At 40.4% G+C, this 18,216-nt stretch overlaps 1 protein-coding gene across 7 annotated transcripts in view; it reads left to right on the forward strand.

Moving 5' to 3' along the window:
* LOC150088264 (ralBP1-associated Eps domain-containing protein 1-like) overlaps positions 1–18,216 on the forward strand; it is a 791,977-nt gene that overhangs the window by 494,092 nt on the left and 279,669 nt on the right. For all 7 annotated transcript variants that reach the window (XM_090369416.1, XM_090369413.1, XM_090369418.1 and 4 more), the window contains one exon: positions 12,936–13,023. In XM_090369416.1, the coding sequence (XP_090225542.1) occupies positions 12,936–13,023 (88 nt within the window). The remainder of the gene's footprint in view (positions 1–12,935; positions 13,024–18,216) is intronic.

An 18,216-nucleotide genomic window follows, 5' to 3' on the forward strand; every position in this document is an offset into this window, starting at 1 on the left:
CTTTAAACGTGCCCGAGCCAAAGCACGCTACATCCGCTGTCAGAGTCAAAGGGAATCGTGGATCCGTTTCACATCATCCATTACCCAGACGACCAGCACTAAGGTGGTCTGGGAAAAAATCCGGAAAATGAAGGGAAAATATACAGCACACCCCTCATCGGTCCTTGAATATAATGGATGTACTATTGCAGACTCTACTGCAATAGCCAATGCTCTTGGGGAAACATTTTCTAACATCTCTTCACCATCATCTTACTCCCCACAGTTTCTGGTCTTAAAGCACAACATTGAAAAACAGGCCCTTAAATTCATATCGAAGGGTTCCCACCCATACAATGGGCCATTTAATATCAATGAGCTGAAAACAGCACTTGCCCGTACAAAGGCTACCGCTGTTGGACCAGACAACATCCATTATGAAATGATCAAACATCTTTCACCAGAATCCATGGACCATGTGCTCTTCCTGTATAACAGAATCTTCCTTGAAGAGCATTTTCCGGATACCTGGCGCAAGGCAACTATTCTTGCTTTTGCTAAGCCAGGAAAGGATCCTATATGTCCAAAAAACTATCGGCCCATTGCTCTGACCAGCTGTCTGTGCAAAATATTGGAGAGAATGGTCAATGCTCGTCTCCTATGGTATTTAGAATCGAACGACCTTCTCTCCCGCTTTCAGTGCGGCTTCCGAAGAAACAGGTCCACACTGGACCACTTAATTAGACTGGAAACATCTATTCGAGATGCTTTCCTAAAAAGAGAACATTTGGTGTCCATCTTTTTTGACATGGAAAAGGCGTACGACACAACTTGGAGATTTGGTATTTTAAAAGACCTTTACAACCTCGGTCTAAGAGGCCACCTTCCAATTTTTATTAAAAATTTTTTATCCTGCCGTTATTTCCAAGTTTTCCAAGTTCGTGTAGGACCCTCACTTTCGCAGCCCTTTTGCCAAGAGGCGGGGGTACCACAAGAATCTGTGTTAAGTGTCACGCTTTTTGCCATTAAAATAAATTCTATTTCTGAACAACTTCCTCCAACTATAAACAGTGCACTCTACGTCGATGACTTCAGCATATTCTCTTCAATCATTCAATATGAGGGTTATTGAGAGACAACTGCAACAAGCTATTGACCGTCTTAACTCCTGGGCCACAGCCAATGGTTTCAGGTTCTCACCGGAGAAGACCGTTTGCGTACATTTCTGTCGCAAACGTAACCTCCACCCTGAGCCTGAATTACGACTTGGACAAAGCACCATTTCAGTTGTATCAGAGGCGAAATTCCTGGGACTCATTTTTGACAAAAAGCTGACATTTGTCCAACACATTCGTCAGCTTCGCACAAAGTGCACGAGAGGGCTTAACATCCTCTGCTCTCGCTCTTCTACCTCTTGGGGTGCAGACCGATGCACTCTCCTACGTCTGTACCGTGCACTTGTAGGTTCAAAATTAGATTATGGGTCTCAGGTATATGCATCTGCCAGAAATAGCGCTGTTCATTGGCTTGACCCCATCCATCATCAAGCCATTCGTATTACTACTGGTGCATTCAGAACATCACCTGTCCAAAGTCTGTATGTCGAAGCAAATGAACCATCCTTATCGCTTCGACGAATGCAGTTAGCATTAGCATTAGTAGAGGCATATGCTGCAGGAAAGCAAGCTTATTCAGCATCAGCCAAAAAAAAAAAAAAAAAAAACACACCACTCCCATTTCACCCCTCCGTTCGCTCGAAATACCTGTCCACTTGAGCCTTAAATTTGTTTAGGCTATCAACTTCAACAACATGTGATGGAAGTCGGTTCCACCAACCAACCACCCGCTGGCCAAAGGCAAATTTCCGCACATCTATCCGACATCCGTCCTTCCTCAATTTGAATTTATGCCCTCTGAGCTGATTATACTGAGCAAGATGAACAATCCCATTGGCATTGAGCATGCTCAAACCATTCAAAGCCTTATACGCCTCTATCAGATCAACTCGCCGGTGCCTAGTCTCCAGACTCTGTAATTTGCAAAACTTAAGCCTTTCTTCGTAAGAGCAACCCTTTGTTCCATTCACTAATTTTGATGCCTTTCTCTGTACCTGTTCCAGCAGCTCTACATCCTTCTTGAAATGAGGCCTCCAGACCTGTATACAGTACTCAAGATGTGGCCTAACCATTGCCTTATACAAGGGAATAATCACCTCCTTATCCCTGCTAGAAAAATTCCTGTATATCATTGACAATACACCATGAGCTACTCTTGCAGCCCATCTGCACTGCTCAGAGAACTTCATATCTGCCTGCACAATTACCCCCAGGTCCTTTTCATTCTCCACCACTGTCAGTGTAGTACCGCAGAGTTGACACGTTGATCTGGGGTTACTGTTTCCCATATGTAGTACTTTACATTTTTCAATGTTAAACTTCATTTGCCACCTCTCAGCCCATCTGTTCAACCTTTCCAGATCCTGTTGCAGCAGCATAGCGTCAGTGGTTTCCTTAACAACCCTGCCAACCTTTGTATCATCTGCAAACTTGGACATTAAACTTGATATCCCATCATCGATATCATTCATAAACACCGAAAACAACAACGGACCCAACACTGAACCCTGAGGAACTCCACTAATAACATTAGTCCACGTTGAGCAGTGTCCATTGATTACCACTCTCTGTCTTCTGCCACTCAACCATCCCCTTATCCATAGCAGCAATTTGCCTCCAATGCCACACTGCTCCAATTTGTGTAGCAGTCTTCCATGTGCAACAGTATCAAAAGCCTTTCTAAGATCCAAATATATAATATCAAAGTTATTCCCTGCATCCAGTTCTTTTGTGACTACATCATAGTATCCAATCAAATTGGTCAGGCAAGACCTGCCCTTAACAAAACCATGCTGCGTCTGAGCTATAACTGAATTCTTGTCTAGGTGATCCTGCAGTGCTTCTTTAACCAGTGCCTCCATTAATTTACCTGGAACAGAAGTTAAACTAACAGGTCTATAATTACTTGTGTCAGCCTTTGATCCTCCTTTGTGAATTGGGGTTACATTTGCACATCTCCAGTCTATGGGTACCTCCCCTGAGTCCAAAGAAGCTCTCATAATTATGGCTAGGGGTTTGCTTACTTCCTTTGCTGCCTCCTTTAATATAACTGGATAGATCTCATCCACCCCAATTGTCTTTTTTATGTTTATCCTCAACAATCTCTCCTCCACTTTCCTCTCAGTTATTACAAAATCATCCAGCTCACTACCAATGTTTACTTTACCTACATCATTCTCCTTCTTGAATAACTCCTCATGCGTGAATGTAGATGCAAAATACTCATGTAGATTGTTAGCCACCTGAGCAGGATCCTCAACTGTTGAACCATCAATATCCAGTGGACCAATCTGATTCATCCCTTTCCTTCTTGAGTTTAAATAGGTAAAGTACTCTTTTCTGTTTTTCTTTGCATGCTTTGCCAAGGATTTTTCGTAGTCTGCCTTTGCCTGCCTAATATCCTTTGTGACTTGGTTACAGACCAACTTATATCTATCATAGGCTTCCATGTCACCCATTAATTTGTATGTATTCCATGCATTTTTCTTCTGTGCCACATGTCTCATTAGTTCATCTGGCCATTTAGGCCTAAACCTTGAACAACATTTCTTAGTTGGTATGTAAAGCCTGGTAGCCTCCAAGATTAGTTCCTTGAATGCTTCCCATTTTGAGTTTGCTGTTGGTAACATCATCAGTTGGTCCCACTGTATAGAATTTAAATACTGTCTCAGACCATCATAGTCGCCTTTACGAAAACAAAAACCCTCCCTTTACCTCTGATGGTAGTTACCTCCTTGAGTAAATCCCACTTCAACACACTGTGATCACTGCCACCTAGTGGTTCATTTATCTGCAGATTCTTAATGCATGAAGAATCACTACTGATAATCAGATCAAGAGTATTGCTCCCTCTTGTTGCCTCATGAACATGCTGATGTAGAAAGCAATCATCCAATAAATCCACAAAAGCCTTGCTAGTGTGCGAATGACCAACCCACAAATTCCAGTCAATATCTGGGAAATTAAAATCCCCCATTATTAAGACTCTCTGATTTACTGGCCCACTCTATTTCCCTGTACAATATCTTATTATACTCATCAGAGTCATTAGGCCTATAGCACACTCCTACTCTCAATTTAGATTTCCCTATGCTTATGTCACATCAAACTGACTCCACACTGCCCAGTCCATCCATGTCGACTGGCTTCACTTCCTTGGGCTTTATGTGTTTCTTAACTAATAGTATAACCCCTCCTCCCTTCCTATCTTGTCTATCCTTCCTGTACACATTGTACTCCCCAAATTCCAGTTCCGCATTCCTTATATCTGTGTGACACCACGTCTCTGATATCCCAACAATATCTGCCTTTGATGTTTTGAGCAATACCTAAAATTCATCAAATTTATTTACCAAACTCCTAGCATTGGTGTACATGCAGGTATACATGCACCTGTTTCTATTCTTGGCTACCCTAACGCAACCCATGTGTTTACTTGTACCGCAATGACTCCCAGCAGTCTCTGAAATATCCTGCATCTTATTTTCCAATCTGCTGCTCATTCCAATAGAAACAGTGCAAGAATCACTTCCACCTCTGCCAGTGGCTACTGTTAATCTATTAGTCCTTGTACCCCCCCGCCAACTAGCAGTTTTCCAACCCACCTAACTCTGCCTCGACAGCATCAGCAAAAATTCTTGCACCCTTTCTATTTAAGTGTATCCCATCCCTGTAGAAGCAATCTCTCCTGTTCACAAGTACAGTCCAGGCTGAAAAAAAATTCTAACGCTTGAGCCTTGCACAATCCCTCCAGGGCCGAATTGATCGACAAGGCTCTCATCATATACTCCCTCCTATCGTGTCTGGGCAGAATTGCAGGCACTTTCAAATTCAAAACTAATTCACGGCTTTTTTTCAACAGTGACCTGTACTTGCTAAGTAATTCCGCCGGTCCCCTACTCTTAATATCATTAGTGCCAACATGTACAACTATATCACCTTTTGTGCCCTTAAAAGATGATATCCGCTCTACAACGTCATCAACCTTTGCCCCTGGCAGACATACCCTGGTCCTATTCCACCTATCCTTTTTGCAAAGCATGTTCCCCGCTTCCCTGACAATAGAGTCACCAACAACTACTGGTTCCTGTGGGACCAGCGCTCCTAGGCAGAATGCGCTGTTTCCTGTGGGACCAGCGCATTCTGCCTAGGAGCTGCCTCTGTGTTGCCTGATGGCCAAGTGCAACCTCTGGTGTTGATGTGGGCGGCTGAGAGCTTGATGGGCCCTTCAATTTATTTCCTTCGAGGGCATCCACCCTGTCCTTCAAGCTCTCATAAAGGCCCATAACAACGCTGAGTTGTCGCCTGATTTCCTTGCACTCCTTACATCGTGCACACACAAAGACATCCCCCCTTGGCAGTATCATGTCCCGTACCCGACTGCTCCGCAAACATCAAGCAAACAGTGCATTTTAAAAGACTGTGATTCAGAGGGCAACTGCCGCTCTCAGTTCTCCCCTGAACCACAGCACTCCCATTAGCTTGAGCCTTTTGCTTTGCTGCTCTGGTCAAGTTGTCTCTACAATATGCCTTCAAGCTGAAGTCCCTGCCAGATCATCCCATCCGGCAGGGACTTCAGTGGACATCCGTTTTCGAGCCACGATGGGAAAATCTCTACAACACACGACAGTCCGCTAATCGCCCATTCGGCATTCATGTTCAAGAGCTACTCAATGAGCTTAACATCTCGGTAGACAAGGTCGCTCGATCACCAAAGGAGCCCCTTCCACCCTGGCATGCACAAACACCAGCATGTGACTTCTCGCTCAAGATTGCGACGAAGTCTAGTACTCCGCCTTCTGTCTACCTGCAGCTCTATTCACAACACCGTGCAGAACATTTTGACTTCTTGCCAGTCTACACAGACGGCTCGAAGTCAGAATCGTATGTGGGATCTGCTGCTGTCTTTCAAATAATACCATATCAGAACAGATACCCCTTGACTGCAGCATTTACACTGCAGAGCTGCATGCCATAGAGTTAGCTCTAGATCACCTAAGAAACACCGTTACCAATGGTGTATTATATATGCCGATTCAGTGAGCGCACTACAGGCTTTATCAGCGATGTCACACATTAACCATCCAACCCTGTCCCAAATTCAGCAGATAATATACAATCTCTATGGAAGTGGATTCGATATCCGCTTCTGCTGGATCCCCAGTCACATCGGGATTAGAGGAAATGATTTGGCTGACATTGCAGCCAAATCGGCAGCCCTGACGGATAATCTTGACCTGTTAGTCCCCTATACAGACTACAGGCAAGTGATCCGTAGTAACCTACAATCTCAGTGGCAAGATTCGTGGCATCGACTGATTACTACAAACAAACTAGGTCGAATTAAGGCTGTGATCCATCCTTGGCGGTCCAGCTCACGCAGGGATCGCAAAGAGGAAGTTGTTCTTGCTCGGCTCCGCATAGGACACTGTCATGTGACACACTCCTTTTTGCTGAGGGCTGATGACCCTCCTATGTGCGAGCAATGAGACACCATTTTATCCGTCCAACACATTTTATGTGATTGTACCAGTTTTATAAATGCTCGTTTTACCGCTTTTACCCATCTGACTGAGCCGTATACACTCAGTCAGATTTTAAATGACAACGACAATGTGTCAGCAGTTTTTAAATTTTTAAAATCGATCAATATGTATACACTCATATGAAATATACAATTTGCTTTTATGTATTGATATGTCTGTATATGTATGTATACACATGCAACTTTAGACGGAGTAACCTTTTTTAAAACTAACAAGTCTAATCTTTTTTGAATTTTATTCTTTCCATGGTGCACTATAACCTTGCTGTTTTTGCGCCACAAAAATCAAAACCAAATCAAATCAAATCAAATTACGTTGCGTACTTTTTTTTTACAGATTATTTTCAAGGAAGCAAAACATTTAAAATTTTTTAAGGATCAATGGATTGTTGTGCATTTTTTTTTTTTATTATTATTAGTAGTAGTATAATTGGCAAATAATGCAAGAAAGCAAGCTTATTCAACATCAGCCAAAAAAAAAAAAATGCCAACACTTCCCATTTCACTGGTCCACCTCCCCTAACAGTTTATCTAGTTCATCCTTGAATTTATACAAACACTACCCATCTCTGCAACACCACGTGGGACTTTGTTGCAACAATCAACACACTCTTGTTGAAAGCAAATTTCTGCATATCTGAATTTTTGCTCCCTGATATGTCTATTAGAAACAGGAAGGGTTTCCTCAGCATTTCTTCAGGATTTCTCAAACACACCTCAATCAGATCTCCATGCAGGTGCCTCTTCTCTGGCGGCTGCACTTTGCAAAACTGAAGACTTTCCTGGTAAGAGAGCCGTTTTCTCCCCTCACCAACATTGCACTTCTCTGCATCCATTCCAGCAGATCCAAGTTGGCTTAACCATTGCCTTATACAATGAAATAATCACATCTTTAATCCTGCTGGCAAAATGCCTGTATATCATTGACAAGAACCCCATGAGCTGTCCTGGCCGCATGTTTGCACTGTTCAGAGAACTTCATATCTGACTTCACAATAGTCCCCAGTCCTTTTTTATTCAGCACTGCACTGATTATAGTACTACATAGCTGTTATGTTAATCTGGGATTGCTGCTCTCCATTTGTGATTATTAATTTTATCATGTTGCACTAGAAAATGCCGATTACTGTAATCAACATGAACTTGTGACATTACACCAGTGTATCATAATATTATACACACATACACTAAAACCAAACAACAATCATCACGAAAAACTATGACTAAGAATTCCCAACAATGGAAGAAAATTGTGGATGTATAAAAGAAAAAGAGTAGGTATAAGAAAAGAGCTATATTGCATTCTGCTGTTAGTTGAGAAGTTAGAAGAATATTGAGTGCTGTCTACAATTTCACAGAAGTGAGTAGCCAAAGTGCTACCCATCCAATGGTAAACGACATACAACAGGCTATATGTGTTGGGTAGGAACTTGCTTGGAAGGTTCTTGTGTCAAATCTAATGAATGTCTAGTGCAATAATCTTTTCCACTAGTTTCCCTATCTAAAGTAGTATCTTAATTGTTTTGAAAAGGGTTGAGAAAAGGATGTTAGGTAAATTGGAAGATAAGTATTTTTCATATTCGAGAATTGGCTAGAAAAATTTCTGTTGAGAACGAAAATTGCAGTATAAACCAAGAAATAACTTTTTAGCACAGGCTTTAAGAACATTAGGCAAAATGCCGTCAGAATGCTCCCCCTTACCTCCCTCCATAGTTAGCATTAGCATTAGCATTAGCATTAGTAGAGGCATTTGATGCAAGAAAGCAAGCTTATGCAGCATCAGCCAAAAAAAAAAAAAAAAAAAAAAAAAAAAAAAAGTAACATAAATAAATAAAAATAACCACTTCCACTTCACCCCTCTGTTCGTTCGAAATACCTGTCCAGCTGAGCCTTAAACTTATTTAGGCTATCAACTTCCACGACAATGGATGGAAGTGTGTTCCACCAACCAACCAACCACCCGCTGGCTAAAGGCAAATTTCCGCACATCTATCCTACATCTTTCTTTCCTCAATTTGAATTTATGCCCTCTCAGGTGATTTTTCTGAGCTAGAGGAAGAATCCCATCAGCATTGAGCATGCTCAAACCATTCAAGGCTTTGTACACCTCTATCAGATCACCCCGCTGGTGCCTAGTTTCCAGACACTGTAATTTGCAAAACTTAAGCCTTTCTTCGTAAGAGAACCCCTTTGTCCCATTCACCAATCTAGTTGCCCTTCTCTGTACTTGTTCCAGCAGCTCTACATCCTTCCTGAAATGAGGCCTCCAGGCCTGTATACAGTACTCTAGGTGTGGCCTGACCATTGCCTTATACAAGGGAATAATCACCTCCTTATCCCTGCTAGAAAAATTCCTATATATCATTGACAATACACCATGAGCTACTCTTGCAGCTCGTCTGCACTGCTCAGAGAACTTCATATCTGCCTGCACCACCACCCCCAGGTCCCTTTCATTCTCTACCACTGTCAGTGTAGTACCACAGAGTTGATACGTTGCTCTGGGGTTGCTGTTTCCCATATGTAGTACTTTACATTTGTCAATGTTAAACTTCATTTGCCACCTCGAAGCCCATCTGCTCAACCTTTCCAAATCCTGTTGCAGCAGCATAGTGTCAGTAGTGTCCTTGACAACCCTGCCAACCTTCGTATCGTCTGCAAACTTGGACATTAAGCCTGATATACCATCATCAATATCATTTATAAATACAGAAAACAATAAAGGCCCCAATACTGAACCCTGAGGGACTCCACTAATAACATTAGTCCACGATGAGCAGTGTCCATTGATTACCACTCTCTGTCTTCTCCCCCTCAACCACCCCTTTATCCATAGCAGCAACTTGCCTCCAATGCCACACTGCTCCAATTTGTGCAGCAGTCTTCCATGTGCAACAGTATCAAAAGCCTTTCTAAGATCCAAGTATATAATATCAAAGTTATTCCCTGCATCCAGTTCTTTTGTGACTGCATCATAGTATCCAATCAAATTGGTCAGGCAAGACTTCCCCTTAACAAAACCATGCTGTGTCCTAGCTATAACTGAAGTCTTGTCTAGATGATCCTGCAGTGCTTCTTTAACCAGTGCCTCCATTAATTTTCCGGGAACAGAAGTTAAACTCACAGGTCTATAATTACTTGTGTCAGCCTTTGATCCCCCTTTGTGAATTGGGGTCACATTTGCACATCTCCAGTCAATGGGTACCTCCCCTGAGTCCAAGGAAGCTCTCATAATTATGGCTAAGGGTTTGCTTACCTCCTTTGCTGCCTCCTTTAATATAACTGGATAGATCCCATCCACCCCAGGTGCCTTTCTTGTGTTTATCTTCAACAATTTCTCCTCCACTTTGCTCTCAGTTATTACAAGATTCTCTAGCTTACTGCTAGAGTTGAATACACCTCTGGCATTCCCCTCGCTGAATAACTCCTCATGTGTGAATGTCGATGCAAAATATTCATTTAGTTTGTTAGCTACCCGAGCAGGGTCATCAACAGTTGACCCATCGATCTCAAGTGGACCAATCTGATTCATCCCCTTCCTTCTAGAGTTTACATAAGTAAAGAACTCTTTGCTGTTTTTCTTCGCATCCCTTGCCAAGGATCTCTCGTAATCTGCCTTCGCCTGCCTAACCTCCTTTATAACTTGGTTACAGATCAACTTGTATCTATCATAGGCATCCGTGTCACGTGTTAATTTGTATGTATCCCATGCATTTTTCTTCTCTGCCATATGCCTCATTAGTTCATCTGACAACCATTTAGGCCTAAACCTTGAACAATATTTCTTAGTTGGTATGTAAAGCCTAGTAGCTTCCACAATAAGTTCTTTGAATGCTTCCCATTTTGAATTTGCTGTTGGCAATATCATCAGTTGATCCCACTGTATAGAATTTAAATACTGTCTCAGTCCATTGTAGTCGCCTTTACGAAAGCAATACCCCTTCCCTTTACCCCTAATGGTAGTTACCTCTTTGAGTAACTCCCACTTCAGCACACTGTGATCACTGCCACCAAGTGGTTCATTTATCTGCAGATTCTTAATGCATGAAGAATCACTACTGATAATCAAATCAAGAGTATTACTCCCTCTAGTTGCCTCCCGAACATGCTGATGTAGAAAACAATCATCCAATAAATCCACAAAAGCCTTGCTACTGTGTGAGTGACCAGCCCCCAAATTCCAGTCAATATCTGGGAAATTAAAATCCCCCATTATAAGACTCTCTGATTTACTGGTCCACTCTATTTCTCCGAACAGTTTCTTATTATACTCATCAGAGTCATTAGGCCTATAGCACACTCCTACTCTCAATTTTGATCTCCCAATGCTTATGTCACACCAAACTGACTCGACACTGCACTGTCCAGCGATGTCGACTGGCTTCACTTCCTTGGATTTTATGTGTTTTTTAACTAATAGCATAACCCCTCCTCCCTTCCTATCCTGTCTATCCTTTCTGTAGACATTGTACTCCCCAAATTCCAGTTCTGCATTTCTTATATCTGTGTGACACCACGTCTCTGAAATCCCCACAATATCTGCCTTTGATGTTTTGAGCAATACCTCAAATTCATCAAATTTATTTACTAAACTCCTAGCATTGGTGTACACACAAGTATACATGCACCTGTTCTTTTTCTTAGCTACCCTAACACAACCCATGTGTTTACTTGTACCCCAATGATTCCCAGCAGTCTCTGAAATATCCTGCATCTTATTTTCCAGGCTGCGGCTCATTCCAATAGAAGCAGTGCAAGAATCACTTTCACCTCTGCCAGTGGCTACTGTTAATCTATTAGTCCTTGTATCCCCCCAATCTAGCAGTTTTCCGACCCACCTAACATTGCCTCGATAGCATCAGCAAACATTCTTGCACCCTTTCTATTTAAGTGTATCCCATCCCTGTAGAAGCAGTCTCTCCTGTTAACAAGTACAGACCAGGCTGAAAAAAATTCTACCCCTTGAGCCCTGCACAATCTTTCCAGGGCCGAATTGATTGACAGGGCTCTCATCATATACTCCCTCCTATCGTGTCTGGGCAGAATTGCAGACACTTTCAATTTCAACCCTAATTCACGGCTTTTTTTCATCAGTGACCTGTACTTGTCAAGTAATTCCGCCGGTCTCCTACTCTTAATGTCATTAGTGCCAACGTGTACAACTATATCACCTTTTGTGCCCTTAAAAGATGATATCCGCTCTACAACGTCATCAACTTTTGCCCCTGGCAGACATACCCTGGTCCTATTCCACCTATCCTTTTTACAAAGCATGTTTCCCGTTTCCCTGACAATAGAGTCACCAACAACTACTAGTTCCTTTGGGACCAGCGCATTCTGCCTTGGGGGTTGCCGCTGTGTTCCGCGATGACCAAGTGCAAGCTCTGGCATTGGTGTGGGCAGCTGAGAGCTTGATGGGCCCCTCACTTGTAATCCTTCGAGGGCATCCACCCTATCCTTCAAGCTCTCATATAGGCCCATAACAACGCTGAGTTGTCGCCTTATCTCCTTACACTCCTTGCATCGCACACACACAAAGACATCCCCCATGGCAGTATCATGTCCCATACTTGACTGCTCCGCAAACATCAAGCAAATAGTGCATCTTACAAGGCTGTGATTCAGAGGACAACTGCCCCCCTCAGTTCTCCCCTGGGCCACAGCATTCCCATTAGCTTGAGCCCTTTGCTTTGCTGCTCTGGTTTGAGTCATGATTTAGATTTACTTTCAATAAAATTTCAATTTCTGTACAAAATTAAATCCTAAACTTGTATCCAAACACAGTTATAACGCTATATTTATGTTTCAGTAACGAGTGTTATCTACGGAATATTTACGTTTCAGTAACGAGTGTTATCTGCGAAATCCCTTTATATAACTTTCGTATCAAGTTATGTATTAATTATTTGTTTTTACTAATTATTTATGTTACGTAACCTAAGTGGTTATATGTATAATTAATTATGTTAAATAAAATTAATTATATTACGTTTGTAATCTAAGTCGTTATATGTATTTATTTAAACGTACAATTTAACTGCTAACGAAGTTCAACTAACGCTATCTAGTACGGTATATCGTATCACAAAGGCGGGAAAATTACGAACGGTTAGCGGAGTTGAAACACGTGGAAACCTTTACCGATACTTTTATGCAATTACAAGGCCGAGTAAAGTAGAAGTTCTTCTCATCTCTTTTGTTGTGAGTGCTAGAGATTATATGTAGAGATTATTGTGTTAGAGTGCTAAAAATTTCCATATTTTTCATTTTAAAATAAGAATTGAATTGCTTTCTAGCTCTTGGACCTGGAACCATTCCTCCACCATTACAAACAGTTCAGCCAACTGGTGGTGAATCAGCTGTGGTAGAACATAGTACCATTAGGTAGGATTACAGTAAAGTACTTAAATTTGATTTTTTTTTTTTTTTTTTTAAATACTATAAACTCTCAAATCTAGCAACCTCAAATGCCAGACAATTATATTTCATAATATTTTGAATTCTAAAATAACTTGATTCATATCTGTATAATTTTTTTGCAAAGTATAATTTTTATTATATTCTGTTGTATTTTATTTTTTGTCTTAACAATATTCATTCTGTATTCAGTATACATTCTGTTATAGACACACAGTATACCTTTTGTATTTATAATAAAAATAAGATGAAAGCATTTGTGTAATTACCATAGCTTGAAGACCATAAATCCAAAACTTCATGCATATTACGGGAATCCTAACGATAAAGGATATACACCTCATTATTTGCTTTTAAATGCATTCGTTCTTTTTATGGCTCTAATTAGAAATTTTAACTTATTAAAATTTCTAATTGGGGCCATTAATGATTGACCATGCTCATAATTGAAAGACCATGATATTATCAGTTAGTACAATAAATGTGTGCTGAATCAATTTGCATTAAATGCATGCTTTAAATGAGTTTCCTGGGTAAATTTTCAGAGATTCTAATTCTAAGTAAATTTTAAAGAGTTTCTCTGATGCAAAAACTCAGTTTCTCTCTCTCTCTCTCTCTCTCTCTCTCTCTCTCTCTCTCTCTCTCTCTATATATATATATATATACATATTATTCCTGTTATTTGGGACACATCAAGACTAATGCATTTTGGCCTGATTAAGAGGCTGCCTCAGTTATCTGAAGTTTCACGTAAATAGTACAATGGACACCCGCTTTACTATTGGTTCACTGTACAATCAAATCACGTTACGATGGACTCACCATAGTAAAGTACCATTCACTATACGATGTGTAGTAGGCGCTGGTCATTGTGATCACGTTTGTGAATTGAATTTTAATTCTATTAACCAGCAATTCTAATTAGGGAAAATAGGAGTAATATTATTCACAGGCTATAAAAATAAAGATATATTAACACAAATTTACCCTTTATTACTTTACCAATTAAAAAATTAAATGATACATGAAAATCAGAAGAATATACGTGATAATCAGAATAATTAATACGTACTGTAAAATGTACATACTAACTAGTTGACATTTGTGGGTGGGGGTTAAAATTTAAAACAGTAAAAAGATAAGCAATCGATAACAAAGAACACGGCACACACAAATTGCAAGTAACACGATACTTGCAAGTAAGAACGGAGTAACAAGTTACGAAACTTTAAAAATAGGAATGAAGAGAAGATTCTGAAAATTAATTTTTTATATGATTGAAGATTTCATAGAAGTGTAAACACATTTCACCATAATAACTCACACACACACACACAGCCAACCGGGCTAGCCAGGTGAGTAAAGTGCCTGCCTGGCAACCCAAAGATCGCGGGTTCGTTTCCCGCCTCGGGCTTGGATCAATGTACTGCAAAAACCTTGGGAGGTGCATTATGGCCACAGAAGCCTATGCGCCAACAACTACCCAAAAAAATAAATAAATAAATAACTCACAGAATTCCAGCTGTCGGTATTATTGCAAATTCAATAAGATTAAGTTTACTATCCATTTATCATAGATTGCACTAACAGAAAAGCCCAATAAACAGGTGACTGCTAATTGTTTTATGGTTGTGAGCTCCAGAAATCTGACCGAACCATGTGGTATGGTTGGAGACAATCGTAGGGTAATCTCCAGTGCTGCTGTGTCTTACCCTGATTAAACGGCATGTTGTCCTAATTAAGTGAAGTAAACTGTGGCTATTTTCTCGATTGGATTCTGTTTTTTAAGATTTGTCCCAAATAAACAGCTGCCCCAATTAACTGGTAGTCCAAATAACCGGAATCCACTGTATATATATATATATATTCTCAAATGAAAGAACCTTTTTTCTTTTTTTTTTCCACAAATGAAATGAGTTCCACCATGGTATGTATAATGTATTTAGGAAAGAGGGGAGAGGTGGTAGTATTGTGCTTCTTATCAAAAGCAGCTTTAGCATGAAAAGAGCTTTTGCTCAGTCTGAAGTTAATGTCTACCAGCATAGAATCTGTGGTAAAGGTATAATGAGAGTGAGAGTAATCTGTATACCAGAAGAATATTACAAGAGCCTTTACATATAAATGGAATGGGCAAGCAAGCACTAATGTCTTATTGTGGGTGACTTCAATCTGCCCCAGATTGATTGAAATAAGTGGGAGGGGAGCAAACCATGGGCAAATACAAGATGATGAAAGATGTTGCAGTAGTTAAAAGTAAAGGCATGGGTTTTAATTTCAGAAGAGGGGAATTGAACAGTTTAAGGTACTATATGGCATCTGTTAATTGGGTGGATTACAGAGTGAGGGTAAATACACTTGAATTATGGAATATCTTTACACCAAAAATCACAGAAGCCATGAACCCATTAGCATTAGTAGAGGCATGCGATGCAAGAAAGCAAACTTATGCAGCATCAGCCAAAAAAAAAAAAAAACCCTCCCATTTCACCCCTCCATTCGTTCCAAATGCCTGTCCAGCTCAGCCTTAAGAAGCTAATTCACATATTGTCCTTCCATAACATACCAAAGAAATACAATGAAAATTTCATAAGACAAATATATCCAGTATTTTCCATGCATTCTGTAATCTGTTAAAAGTAACACATTTACCCTTATCACGAAAGGGCCTTGTGTACTTGGGTCCATAAGAGAAAAATTAAGTATCACTTAATATATTAAACACTCTGAAGACCATAAACTGCTGCAAAAGCATGAGAATGCACCCCATCCTGGAGACAACCATTCTACACCTCGACAAATGCTGAAGTAGTAGTAGTAGAGAGTAGTAGTGGCATGTGATGCAAGAAAGCAAGTGTATGAGCTTATGCAGCATCAGCCAAAAAAAAAAAAAAAAAACCCTCCCATTTCACCCCTCCATTCGTTCCAAATGCCTGTCCAGCTCAGCCTTAAGAAGCTAATTCACATATTGTCCTTCCATAACATACCAAAGAAATACAATGAAAATTTCATAAGACAAATATATCCAGTATTTTCCATGCATTCTGTAATCTGTTAAAAGTAACACATTTACCCTTATCACGAAAGGGCCTTGTGTACTTGGGTCCATAAGAGAAAAATTAAGTATCACTTAATATATTAAACACTCTGAAGGCCATAAACTGCTGCAAAAGCATGAGAATGCACCCCATCCTGGAGACAACCATTCTACACCTCGACAAATGCTGAAGTAGTAGTAGTAGAGAGTAGTAGTGGCATGTGATGCAAGAAAGCAAGTGTATGAGCTTATGCAGCATCAGCCAAAAAAAAAAAAAAAAACCTTCCCATTTCACCCCTCCATTCGTTCCAAATGCCTGTCCAGCTCAGCCTTAAGAAGCTAATTCACATATTGTCCTTCCATAACATACCAAAGAAATACAATGAAAATTTCATAAGACAAATATATCCAGTATTTTCCATGCATTCTGTAATCTGTTAAAAGTAACACATTTACCCTTATCACGAAAGGGCCTTGTGTACTTGGGTCCATAAGAGAAAAATTAAGTATCACTTAATATATTAAACACTCTGAAGGCCATAAACTGCTGCAAAAGCATGAGAATGCACCCCATCCTGGAGACAACCATTCTACACCTCGACAAATGTTGAAGTAGTAGTAGTAGAGAGTAGTAGTGGCATGTGATGCAAGAAAGCAAGTGTATGAGCTTATGCAGCATCAGCCAAAAAAAAAAAATCACACCATTCCCTCCAAATGCTTGTCCAGTTCCTCCTTAAATTTATTCAACCTATCAACTTCCACAACGACGGATGGAAGTTTGTTCCAGCAATTAACCACCTGCTGGCTAAAGGCAAATTTCCGCACATCTATTCTACATCTGTCCTTTCTTAATTTGAATTTATGCCCCCTTAGGTTCGTAATCTGAAAAAGTGGAAGGATCCCATCAGAATTCAGCGTGCTCAACCCATTCAAGGCCTTATACACCTCAATCAGATCACCACGCAGGTGCCTAGTTTCCAGCCACTGCAATTTGCAGAACGTAAGCCTCTCATGGTAAGAGGATCCCTTCATTCCCCTCACCAATCTTGTTGCTCTTCTCTGTACACTAAAGTAAATCTACGTCCTTCCTAAAATGAGGCCTCCAGACCTGTACACAGTACTCAAAGCGTGGCCTGACAATTGCCTTATACAGAGGGACAATCACCTCCTTCTCTCTGCTAGCAAAATTCCTATATATCATTGACAAAACACCTTGACCTGCCCTTGCAGCCTGTCTGCATTGATCAGAAAACTTCATATCTGACTGCACAATTACTCCCAGGTCTTTTTCATTTTCTACCACCTTAAGTGTAGTACCACACAGTTGGTACGTTTCTCTGGGGTTACTTCTACCCATATGCAGTACTTTGCATTTGTCAAGGTTAAACTTCAGTTGCCACTTCTTAGCCCATCTGCCCAAATTATCTAGATATTGTTGCAGTAGCACACTGCCATTACTGTCATTAACAACCCTACCAACCTTTGTATCATCTGCAAACTTCGACATTAAGCCTGATATACCTTCATCAATATCATTGATAAATATACAAAACAACAGTGGACCTAACACCGAACCCTGTGGGACACCACTAATAACATTAGTCCACGAAGAGCAGCACCCATTGATTACCACCATCTGTCTTCTCCCACTTAACCATCCTTTTATCCATTGTAGCAACTTACCCTTAATACCATTCTGCTTCAATTTGTACAATAGTCTTCCATGTGCAACAGTGTCAAAAGCTTTTACTGAAATCCAAATATATGATATCAAAATTATTTTTTGCATCCAGTTCCTTTGTAACCACATCATAATATCCTATCAAATTTGTCAGACAAGACTTTCCCTTAACAAACCCATGCTGTGTCTGAATTATTGCTGCAGTCTTGTCTAGGTGATCCTGCAATGCATCTTTAACCAGTGACTCCATTATTTTCAATAGGAAACCAGCTTGAATAACATGACTTCACTCTCAGCTCACTGCATGCATAACTATCAGTTGTATTCAAATTTCAATCTATTAGTTGATAAAGAGACTCGTCAGCCTCGAAAGCTTCTACTGTATATTTGTGTTATTAAATACATTCACTGGGTTATACTGTATTTTTCTCTTAACATTTACTCT

Source organism: Mastigoproctus giganteus, chromosome 3, assembly GCF_048544385.1.
Source record: "Mastigoproctus giganteus isolate SK-2022 chromosome 3, ASM4854438v1, whole genome shotgun sequence".
Classification (NCBI taxonomy): Eukaryota; Metazoa; Arthropoda; class Arachnida; order Uropygi; family Thelyphonidae; genus Mastigoproctus; species Mastigoproctus giganteus.